General features: G+C 41.8%; 1 protein-coding gene across 9 annotated transcripts in view; it reads left to right on the top strand.

Annotated features, from left to right (window-relative positions):
- The window catches only part of TRDN (triadin), a 203,476-nt gene that overhangs the window by 46,482 nt on the left and 144,284 nt on the right, over positions 1 to 12,710 (top strand). For 8 of the 9 annotated variants that reach the window (XM_082216106.1, XM_082216112.1, XM_082216104.1 and 5 more), the window contains 3 exons: positions 9,294 to 9,353; positions 9,997 to 10,056; positions 12,563 to 12,685. In XM_082216106.1, the coding sequence (XP_082072232.1) occupies positions 9,294 to 9,353; positions 9,997 to 10,056; positions 12,563 to 12,685 (243 nt within the window). Of the gene's footprint in view, positions 1 to 9,293; positions 9,354 to 9,996; positions 10,071 to 12,562; positions 12,686 to 12,710 lie in introns of all 9 variants that reach the window. The other variant, XM_082216111.1, reaches the window with a different exon arrangement.

Here is a 12,710-nt window from a genome sequence, read left to right on the forward strand (position 1 = left end):
CCGCCTTGCCGACGTGGGGATCCAGGGCACAGTCCTTCAGTGGCTGCACTCGTTTCTCTCTGGTCGGGAACAGAGGGTGGCGCTTGGGGGGAATTGTCATCGCGCCACTCCTTGGTGTGTGGAGTGCCTCAGGGTGCGATTCTCTCCCCGATGCTTTTTAACATCTTTATGCGCCCCCTCGCCCAGCTTGTCCGGAGTTTTGGGCTGGGTTGCCATCAGTATGCCGATGACACCCAACTCTATCTCTTGATAATTTATTATTATTATTATTATTATTATTATTATTATTATTATTATTATTATTATTATTATTATTTTCCTACATATTCCCATCACTAGTTATAAAGTTTAGGAGATAAATGATGTTAGAAAGAACTAGACATAGAAATAGATAAAGTTATGGCCACAAGCAGGCTTTGTCTACTGCTTAAAAGCTTGTTACAGTCACTAGTTATTTATTGTAATTTCTTTTACATATTGCAGTGTTCTAATACCTATTGTATCAGCCTGCCTAACTTCCTAGGTACTAAGTCTCACTCAGCTCAGTGGGAATTGCTTCTGGGTAAACATGCATGGGGCTGTGCTATAAATAAGGAGATGCCATTTAGACTCTGACACTGCTGTCCCAAAGTAAAAATAAATATTGACCAAAGACCTTTTTAAAAATTAAGTGCTATGGATTCATGAAATCCATTATCCATTGGAATCCATTACCCCATTACCATTACTCTTTGAAATCATTAAGATGTAAATGCATGAAGAATGGCAGTCAGTTCCACCAAATGTTAAGGTATAACACCCACCCCTGTCCACAGCTATAATAATGACATTTCCACATATTGTGACACATCAAAATGCTTGGAGGTGAATCTGGAGCTTCCTGCTTGAGCAACATATCCAGAAATTTCAATAAAAAAGAACATCTAGACCGGATAACTTTTTTCCACTGGGTGTTCTGTATCTCCAACATTTTTCATTTCCATAAACCAAAAAGCCTAGGCAAAGACCTGGAAATTAAATCTTTTCCAAAACAAGTTGTTTAGTCATGTCCAACTCTTTGTGGCCCCATGGACCAGAGCACGCCAGGCACTCCTGTCTTCCACTGCCTCCCACAGTTTGGTGAAACTCATGCTGGTAGCTTCGAGAACACTGTCCAACCATCTCGTCCTCTGTTGTCCCCTTCTCCTTGTGCCCTCCATCTTTCCCAACATCAGGGTCTTTTCCAGGGAGTCTTCTCTTCTCATGAGGTGGCCTCAGCTTCAGGATCTGTCCTTTCAGTGAACACTCAGGGTTGATTTCCTTTTGGGAGGCTGCCCAAGAAGAAATATGTCTCTCCAGTTTCCCATTCCTGAATTAGAGTCACACCTCTGATCTTTTGCTCTATGAAAAAGTGTATTTCTCTGTGTGTAAAGCAGGAGATGTTAAATAAAATTAATATGCCATTAAGACTACTGAGAATGCTTTGCTTTCATAACAAAATCTAATGCTATACGGCCTCTGCACTGTCCCAGAGCGTGTCACACACCTGTAAATGTTAACACCTTGTTGACATTCTGCTGTCCCCTTTCTGTCCACCTGCTTAGGACTGAAAATTCTTATTCTCCTTTCATTTCAACAATCTTTAAATAATATTCAGGGGTGGCAGTAACATTTTGGTAATGTTCATGTTTATGGAAATTGTTTAAGCAGCCAACAAAAAACACCAATCCTTATCTAAATCCAAAATCCCTCTTTCAAACTGCAGAGCCACTGAAAATACAAGCACTAGAATAGCACAACGCTCTCCTGAAACCTGTGGAGTTTTATAGAGTTTGCCAGTATGGCTGATGTTGGCACCATTTGGGTAATTAGTTATTCCATTCACTCGTCTCTAAAGAATATCCCAATTTGCATATTTAGTGCTTTCAGAGTTTAGCTGATTTTCTCTTTATATCTCCATATGGCACTGTGCTTCTTTTTGTATGTGAATTGCTTTTACAGTGGACTGCAATGGGGGCTTGCTGCCTCTTAACTACTACTCACCGGAAGGCAATTTTGTGAATCTTCTTGCAAAGCACTTTGTGTTAAAATATACACACTTTTATTTTGGAAGACTGCAGGACTGCATAACTGTTTTTGTAGTGCATAACTGTGCATGGGGAGGCTTCCTGAAATCAGTGGCCACCTTTCAGGCATCAGGAAAAAAACACACAAAATGAATGTCCTTCATAAATGAATCCAGCATGGATCCATCTGCACCATAGCAGCACATCTAGAGTAAAGGACCACACCTGAGCAAAGAAATTATCATGTTCAGTCAAAGAAAACAGTATGCTTAATTAAAACAGGAGGTGTAGCTTAAATTCCTGTTCTCTTTGCACCCTAGGCAAAAAGAAGGCAACATGCTGAGATTATGTTATGCAGAATTATTAGATGGGAATTTAAGGAAGGTACAGGGAAGAGAGATATAGCTACTGGTATGAGTATAGAAAGGAAACAGAAGAACAAAAGGCTTTTACATTGTGTGGAAGCTCTACTATAATTTGGAAAACATAATGAAAATGGAATAAACTGTCCTGTGAATGCAGCCTTGGTAGCAGTCCGCATGGAAGGGTGGTGGTGTTTACCTGACCTTCTGCCACCAGCATCACTGTGCTGTACTGGGAGGGTAACAGGGAGGGATGAGGTGGCAGGGAGGTTGGCGCAGTGCAGATGCGCCAGCAGAGCCAATCCAGTACTACTGCTGGTGCACCATGCTGACCTCCTTGATGTTTGACCCTTCCCCCTGTTGGTAAGTATCCAACGGCAGTGACAGGTCAGGAAAACACCACCATCCTTCAACACTGACTGCTACTACTGGTGAGACTTATTGCCACTATAGCCCACTATTGTCAGCTCCAGTTGAAACATTTGTTTTATGTCACCACATGGTTAGGCTAGCTCTGAATTTAACCATCCCAAGGCCATAGGATTTTCTGGTAACATTATTGTCACTATAGTAGCATACATGAATAAGGTTTTTATATGGTTTAGGTAGTTCGGTCCCTATAATTCTCAAAAGAAAACCTTCTGGATATTTTTTTTTACTAACAGTATTTTAAACATCCTGTTCATTTCCTTATGTTTCATTTCCCAGTAAGCTTTATCCTTACTACAAGACCACCACATATTATAAAGAGAACCTTCTTACTCTTTACATTTCCAACACTTATTTGATTTAGATTCATACATTTTTGCCAATTTGCCTGGTGTTGGATACCATCGGTATATCATTTTCATATAATTTTCTCTTAGATCATAACATGCTGTAAATTTTATATCCATATTCCACATTCCTTCCCATGCTTCCCTGTCTGTATTATGACCAATATCTATTGCCCAGTGTATCATTGAGGGTTTTACTTGCTCATCCTTTGTCTCCCATTCCAATAATATTGTATGCATTTTAGACAGCACTTTTACATTACATTCCAACAGGTCTCTCTCCAGTTGTGATATTTGTTCCCCTTTGGGGGATCAAAAGTACTTTCATGCAGTTCTCCCATTTTTGCCTTATTGCCCAACAAAGAAATAATCAAAACTATTATCTCTCAAATCAAAACACCTGCTGCTGTGGAGAAGAAGGGATGTGTTTGACTTGCTGGCACTAATATTTTCATCACTGAGGGCTTCAATAGAGCTACACCCCAGTGGGGAAATCGCTTAAAATTCTCAGCAGTAAAGCCTTAATCCATGATAAATCTGTATTGCTCTCTTCCCGAAAACAAAATAGACTTGTATTTGAATGCATCATAAAGTCAGACTATTTCAACTATCTCTTTGGTAAACACAGAGCTGCTGGGTTTTCTAAGACCTAAAAGTGGTTGTTTGCTTCTCAGTGGTTCCAAGTAAAGTAATTCGGGGAGGGGAGGGTGTACTGTATAATGGTTCCAGGACTGCAATGGAAATATTTTAGAACAGTTAAGATTCTCAGCCATAGTATTTTTGTTTATTGTGGTACACAGAGCAAACTGCTTGATCTTAGCACGCTACGTCTAGCACAGCAGTAAGAAGGCATATACTGATCACAAACTCTAATCTTCTGCGTGTAAAGCTAAAGGTAATGGACCCCTGGATGGTTAAGTCCAGTCAAAGGTGGAGCTCATGTCACTTTCCCATCATGTCAGTGGGATATTGTGGAAAGCCGAATGGCCTGATAGTGAACACAAGGAAGCAATCAATCATACTAAGTCACATGGAGGAGTGTAGCTTGTAGTGGGGACTCTGGATTAGCTGCATGTCAAGTGACCTTTCAAATATCTAGTGTGGCCTTGGGCTTGCCGATTGGAAGGTCGGCAGTCCCCGTGATGGGGTAAGCTCCCATTGTTAGTCCCAGCTCCTGCCAACCTAGCAGTTTGAAAGCACGTCAAAGTGCAAGTAGATAAATAGGTTCTGCTGCGGCGGGATGGTAAACAGTGTTTCCATGCGCTGCTCTGGTTTCGCCAGAAGCAGCTTAGTCATGCTGGCCACATGACCTGGAAAAGCTGTCTGCAGAAGCAGACAAACGTCATCTCCTCGGCCAATAAAGTGAGATGAGTGCCACAACCCCAGAGTCGTTTGCGACTGGACTTAACTGTCAGGGGTCCTTTACCTTCTCTTTTTTTTTTAACCAATAACTTATCTGCTTTTTGAATTCCTATATTGAAATAGCATTGTGTGTTTCTACAGGAAGTTGAGGTGCTCTGTCATTTGTTATGGTTTAGGAGGATAGCTTAGAGTCATAACAGGCATTTACATGAATGTTTCGTGAATGCAAATCTGCCCACCGTACATCAGATTTGACGGGCTATAAACACAAAAAAGTAATTCTGTGTCTTCAAAAGACCAAAATGGCTGCTCACCCCTTTCTTGGGTGAGTAATGGTTGTGGTCCCTCACCCTCACCTACCATTCCTGGCAGCCAGAATACATGTGGTGGGCTGGTCGCTTGGGAATTCCCCAGCCAGCAGGGTCACAGGGCACGACTTAGTGCCAAAAGCTTAAGTTCAAAATGGGCCAATCAGAGACCCCCCAGATGGGCAGTGTCAACGCATAAAAGCTGATTGTGTGTGTCTTACACAGTGCAGTCGCTTTTGGGTGAAGTGGTGCATCACCCTGTCCTGAACCAGAAGTGTAATCAGTGTACACTGTTAGAGGGGTCTTGGTGAAAGTCTATGTCCAGAAGCCAAGTGTGGGGCAGACAGGCCATAGAGCTTCCAGTGGCGACCTTAAGACAGTCACCTCAGTAGATCAGTGTCTTGGGGAAACCATAATCCTTGACACGGCCCTGAAAAAGTATCAGGCCTCCAGCAAGGAGGCTGGGATGGATATATACCCAAAGCCTGAGCCAAATTCCTCCTACATTTTAATGGCCATTTTAATCCAGATCATTGTCTGATTGGGTTATTTTATTGCACCTTTCTTTAGTCACTACCTAGGGGAGGGTGGCACTGTGACTGGGACCACAAAATTAACCCTGCTAACCTACACAAATACACTTTGTCTTTGTTTTTAGCTATGGTATTTCTCTGTTTCTTAAAGATTTTTGCCACCACCATTCTTCCACCCATTCTTTCTCAATCTCATCCTTTAGTTTTCTTCATCTTCTAAAGGCATGCTTATTCATCCTCTAGATGCTCCATGTTTTTCATGTGCCCAGTCAAACATGCATGTTCACATGCCCTCTATCTCCTGCTCTTTGCTTGCTCTGAATACAGAATGTACATTGGCTGATTGCCAATGCATTTTTCATACAGAAGTCAGCAGAAGTTGACTTTTTATGCCAAGTACACAAGTGTTGCGTTGCAGCTTGTGTTCATTCACTATCCATTTGTTAAACACCCCGAAGATGTTGAAAAGACTAAACTGGAAGACCGAGGGGACAAGAACAGTGATGGCAACAAAGGTGGTTCAGAAGGCAGCAGCAAAATGTCTACAGGACAGGTGAATGGGGTCTTGGATGTCAGAAGGCAAAATCTGATATCCTTTTCTAATTTGAATGGTTGGTAGACATCAGTATGGGACAGTTAGCATCCTGAATTGACAGAAAATAGGACTTCAAAGCAGCAAGCCAGCATAGAGATAAACCCTTGTTAATCTGTGGTTAAAACTACAAAAGGATCAAGCTAATTAGATTGCTAAAGATGTTATTTCCCACTCACTGAGCCCCAACACTTTTGCAGTCAGAGGAGAGGAAAAATGGTTAGCTAAAATTATTCTAATCACTGCTTGCCAAACTACTTCTATAATATAGGCTTTTTTCTTTCTGCCTTTTCCTATATTGGTATATGCATTTGACATGAAGGAATCAAGACAGACATATTGCTGTCAGAATTCACCCCCAAATGCTCAAATATGAGCTTTAAAATTAAATAGTTCATGTTATATTGGTGCAGGAGCTGGTCAATGTAAGATTATATTTCATCATTTTAAATCAAACTCTAATCTTCCAGGATTTTGTATTGAAAAACTGGAATAATCCAAGCAATGTTTGTGCTTTTGAGTTCGATTGATCTCAATGGGAGAGTTATTAATTAACTGATTGAATGACTGAATTTGCATGCTGCCCTATAGCCATAGATCTCAGGTGCTTTTAAGTAGTTGAAATTCTACTGCCGCATGGAGGAACTTTACTGCGGCTCAGTTCAGGCAACACAGTGAAACATAATTAATGGTTTACCATGAATGCACCAAGCTGGGGAGAAGCAAACCATGGATTGTATCTAATTCTGCCCATGTGTGAGCAGAACAAACTTCTTGTGCAACAGAAATTCACCTTTCTCCATTTCTGCGCCCTGCATCCACCACATGCTGTTAAAAGCTGTTCTGGAGGATTGGGTGGCACTCTGGAGAAGATCTGGTGGCACATGGGATCTACAGGGGGAAGGAGAAAAATGTATGGTTTTGTTGCAGAAGTGGAAGTTTGCCCGGGCAATTTTGGATCCTACATTATGTTCATATTACAACTGAATCTGAGATCATGTTTGGTTTGAGTCCAACAAATCACGATCATAAAGCTAAAAAACAACAACCCAAACATTGGCTATAGATAATTGCTTATTGGGAGTGAAACAAACCCTGTTTCAGATGTAAAGCTGAGTCAGGGATCATGGTTTGTTTTCTCCGAAGTGCAGGCCAGGAGAGCAGGATGGAAAGAAGTAAGACCCCATTTCCTCATGCATGGCAAGCCACAATTTATGTTTTACTGTGGCATGTGATGAGATTAGTGCTGAACTTTGGCTGAACCATACTTTTTGTGTGATTATACATGAAACATAATAATTAAGCAAAAACTATATCTATATATCTAGTTTGCACACAAGCATTTTCTTGCTATTGTGGTTTAAGCCTGGACAATAATGCAGGGAGAATAGTCAGTCTGATTAAATACCACAGTGTATATGTGGAAAACAATTTCATATCATAATCTGTAAAATCTGTGCCGTGGCTTGGGAATTCCAAACGGAGTAGTGCAAGGCTATTCTGATCTGCTAAACTTTTATAGAAACGTATCTCCTCAATATTTTAAAATTGTAGTTGAACAGGTTATTGACTTTTCATCTTAGAGAATATAAAATAATTATTTGCCTACAGGTGATGTGTATCTTTCTATTATCAGAAAAGGTGATATCCACAATCAAGGAAATAAAATGCTAAACTGCTGTGAAACCAGCAGTGCAGAAAGAAAGCTGTGGATCTCCAACCCCTCTGGATTTCCTTGGTAGCTAATGAAAATTTAGCAATGAAATACTTCTTTAAAAATACATACTCTCTCACAATAATTTAATAAACTGTACTGTCATCTTATAGAGAATCAGGATGGTTGCCTTGGTGACTGAGATTATCGTTGCTGCTGCTGGATTCTGTCAGTTTTCTAAACATGAATTCATAATATTTAGGATTTATTAACAATATGCCTCTCTGATGGAGATAAATTGCATCCTTTCAACTGGCCATGCAAGTCTTCTATGAGAATACAACTGCTTTGGCAACTCAGCAAAAAAGATATGATGTGATTAGCAGAAAATTAAAGCTATTTGTCATAGAGAATAAAGCAGATGTTGTTTTAAAAAGGCACTGAAAAGAAGCTGATGGGGGTGTGTGATTTCTCTCCCCCCCTTAAATGTTACAAGTTCTTTAGGGATGCTGTTTTTCGGCTATAAAACTGACCCCACTGAGTAGCAGCCAGGAACCCAAGTATCAGGAACCCAAATGTGGTGGTGGGTTTAAATCAGTCCCTTTCCCCAAGAACATCAGGACTCTTAGGAGCGGCAAAGGAATTTGTCTCTTCTCTGTGAACATGGCCCCATAAAACTCAATGGTAGTCATTTGCAATGGAGTTTGTTCTACATGCATAGCCCTGGATATAAAATCAACAGGGAGCTCAAAAGAGGCTGCACCTGAAAAATGTCTGGTGGGGGGAGCAAAGAGCAACTCACTGCTAAAGACTCGTGAGGCAAGAGATCTTGCTCAGTTGCACTAACACACAATTTCATCCTTGCACCATTTTGCAAATTTAAAGGATGGAATGAAACAATAAATTCATTAATATATATATATTATTTGTTTACTGGGTGAGCATGTGAGATGGCAGTGTGCAGAGGCGGAGCTAGATGCTCCAGCACCTGGGGGTGGGGCTAGCTGCCCGCCCACGACTCTCCCCCGACTCCTGAGCTGTCAGAACGAAGGGGGAAGATGCCGGCAAAGTGGCGCAGCTCTGCCCTTGCCCCGAAAGCTCAGGACTCTACCCTGAGCTGTCGGGGGGGGAGAGAGGAGCTGCGCTGCTTTGCTGGCGGTCTTCACCCTTTCTTTTGACAGCTCAGGAGTCGGGATAGGCTTGGGAGTCATGGGCGTGCAGCGTGACGAATGTCACCCACCCTCAGGATGACACCCGGGGCGAACTGCCCCCACCGCACCCCCTTTCTCCGCTACTGGCATTGTGGTGTGTGGATGCGCCAGTCAGAGCATTGGATTGGCTCTGAGGAGCATCTGTGCATCCGCTACCTTTCTACTGCCTTTCCCTTCCCTGTCCTAGTAAGTGGCTTTGCCACTTCCTTGTTAGCTTGACCCTACAGAGTGAACAGTTCCCCCCTGCCCCCATGGAATAAATACTGGATTTTGAAAACAGCAACACTATCAAGAACACTGTTGTGTCTAGGCAATATATATTATTTTTCAATATTTCAAAAGTTTCATTTCTAAGCTAGGTAACTTTGATGTGTTTTTGACGTATTTTCTCCACTGCCTTCCTGCGACAATAGTATCTCTTTCAATAACTAAGTGATGTTTTGCTTCCAGAAATCCACATAGATAAGCCTGAAAAACCAGAGAAAACTGAAAAGAAGCCACCACCCAAAGGTAATAATTTCTATTTAAATTATTATGGGTATGTTCTGTATGTTTTCTTCCCTTTTTTCTGTTTCCAGTGAATTTGCGAGTGCAATTAAAGGTCCTGGATATTACCAATAAAGTTCTAAACTGGGCTTCAAGTAAGCAGGCTACCTGGAGGTCCACCTCCTCTTCTGTGAATCTGTTCATCCTTTATGATAGGCAGTTGCACCCTTTGTGTGTGCAAGCTGAGTCAAGATTGGTTGCAACATGCAAAGGGGCTTTTTTATGCTGGTGCTCTGTATGTGGAGTTCTCAGTCTGTCCCCGTATTAGTTTGTTGGGACATCTTCCTCCTTAATTATGCTCTGCCAACATTTGAAAGCATTGTTGAATTATCCTGCTGCTTCATGTAGTGGTTGTGTTTTTCTGCGTTTTACTTTTTGTGGCCATTTTCACTATCTTCATGATTTGTATTTTAATGATTGGATCAGTGTTGCATTTATATTTGCAAACCTCTTTGAGCAGCATCTTTGTGGATGGAAAAAAGTAGGGTATACAAAATAAGAATGGTAATCATTTCAAATATTTGGTGCACTAGCTAACTGGCACTGTTGTTTTTCCAATGTACTTTTAAAATTGCTTTCCAGGAACTAACTGGTGTTTTGCTTCCAGAAATCCAACCAGACAAGCCTGTAAAGCATGAGAAAATTGAAAAGAAGCCTCCACCCAAAGGTGATGATTTCTATGTATTTTATTCCAAGTGTGTTCTGTTTGTAAGAATGTGCAGAACTCCTCAGAAACAGTCGAAAACACACAAATATCTGCTCTGGGAGTGAAAAGCCTTACCCACCAATCAATAGGTTCAGTTCAGTGGGGGCTCGGCCAGATGAGCTGACCCTAATGGATATTAGACTGCACTCTAAGCCCATTCAGCTCAGTCATATGACTTGCTAACCCAGCACTAAGTGCCTGTTAGCTTCATTGGCTGGCCAGGAATCTGTGCTTTAATTTTTATGCTCGAAAAGCAATTCTCTAGCCCCTGTAGAACCAGATATATGAGGCAAAATTCATAGGTGCTAATCTTCATTGCAGACACTTGTGTTCATAAGGCATTGGAGAGCAGTGCAAAATATCTTGCCTCTTTCACTCTCTTGTGAAGACAGAAGCAGCTGCAGTGAGAACACAGAGTGACCTTTCACTGTGTTGCTGAGCAGTCTTTTGGAGGCTGGAACTAAAAACTTGCCATGGGCAAATATAAATAAACAAATATCAGGCTGGCTTAAAATCAACCATGGTGCAAACCAAAACGGAAACATTTACTGTGACGCAGAGGACCAATTCCAAAAGCATTCATTTTGCACTTATACTGACCAGTAACATTTACACAATTTGTCGTTAAAAATGTTTCAAAAAGAATTACGCAGCATCAAGGTCTCCTTGGTGCACCCAATTAGCTGGGTAAACAGAGGGGTGTGTGGATAAGTGCAGAATGTATTGACATGATGTGCAAATCTCTTTTCCTGCCACCAAATATAGGATAAGGGATTGTTCTAATTAGTTTGCCATGCCTGCCTGGTTAGCCTTGGCAGCATCCTCACAGCACAATATGCTAATCTTGGATTGTAGGACAACAGTGACCACCACTTCCTCATAAGGACGCAGAAAGAGCTGTGTCTGAAGGCTATGCACTTATCTGAGAATGGCAGGTGCTGCCAAAATAGGAGACTTCAAATTCTAGGGATGATTAAACATTTTGACATCGCTTGGATTGGTGATATGGAATATTCTCTGGGGCAAGGCTATGGAAGCATGCTAGGGCTTCAGCATGACTTTCAAAATAAGGAAAGTCAGTGGTTCTCCACCTTTCACCCACTACCACTCACTAGATTCAATGTCCCTGAAGCCACAAGTAACAAAAATTAGGATGCTAAAGTGGCACTTCAGAGCCCAGAACAGGCAGTTGTTAAGGAGCGCTTGGAGTGGGCAAAGGAGTGCTATGGTGGTTGTATTCAGGCTTGAAGGATGGAACTAGGAGAAGGCCCATGGAGTAGAGTGTGTCATGCTGGGTTAGTGGTGGTATAAATGCTCTTAGGTAATGGCTTGGAGATACGGCAGAGGATGTAAATGATGGATTGTGATGGGCTGAGTTTTGGAAGCTCCTGCAGGCAAAGGAAGAAAGTTTCTCAAAAAAAGAATCATCCTTTTTTATTTAAGGTCCTTTCTTCCTTTGTTGCCATTACAGTGCCCCCTCCATTGTTTTCTTTCTGGAAACTCCATGCACGTTCTTATTGTCTCATTATAAATTGATGGTGCGTTGTTATTATTCTCCGAGGAACTAAATCTAGGATCTGGGAGTTTATTCTCAGGGCAGGGTGAGAATAATGCAACAACTGTCCTCTGCTGTCTGCCAGAAGCTTTTGCAAGAAGGAAGAAAAGGCTGCCTAAAATCCCAAATTCATCTGACTCATCCCTCACCAGTCATTCTCTTGTGATAAGGAATATTGCTTAAGTTCAGGGAAAGTTATTTTTATCAGGAAATTCTTGCTTTCCCCTACTGAGGGAGCATTTTTCCATGTAGTTTCTAAGGATTTTTAAATGTCTTTAATGCAGAAACGGGGAACAGCAGCAATACCAGTGTAAGCTGGCAGCTGTCTGTGGGTGTTAATTCTGTGTGGCAGGCCATGAGCTAGCAGTGTTTGAAAATGCAGATTTCCCTGAAGAGATACACTTACTAAAGAAGCATTGTTGCTAATTCACCATCTTGAAGCTAAACTAATTTCTAAAGACAACCACCACCACCAATGCAGAATAGGTTAGACTTATAAAACACACAAGGGCAACCTACTTCCTGTGGCCCTCACAGACCTTTCTATGGGCCTGGTTGTGGGTTGCCCAGCTGTCCCACAACATGCACCTCAAGATGGCAATCACATTCTCCTCAGCCAGCCAAACGACTGTCAGTGTTCAGACACCAACTAGAGAACTCTTCAGCTCCTCCCAACACCAATTGGCTGAGGAGGCACATGGTGGCATCATAAGGTGGAATTCACCTCACCATTCCTATCAGTAGAAGCTCTGCACACAGATTTACACTTGTACAATAATGCTCCCCCCCTTCTTCTTACGCCCATCACCCTTGAAATTGGCTTGGGTGAGAGTTAGGAGAAACCCTGGAACAGCATTCATGGAAAGGAGAGGGACAATTGTTTCATCTGGCTGCAATTTCTATTATTTCTAGCAATTCCCAAAGAGAAACCTGAAAAGCCGGAGAAGCCTGAGAGACCTGAGAAGCCAGAGAAAGCTAAGAAACCTGAAAAGCCAGAGAAAGTAGAAAAACCTGAAAAAAGAGAGATCTCTAAAGGTAAGTGGTTAGTTGAGGGACATAG

Source organism: Podarcis vaucheri (genome assembly GCF_965113315.1).
Source record: "Podarcis vaucheri genome assembly, chromosome: 3".
Classification (NCBI taxonomy): domain Eukaryota; kingdom Metazoa; phylum Chordata; class Lepidosauria; order Squamata; family Lacertidae; genus Podarcis; species Podarcis vaucheri.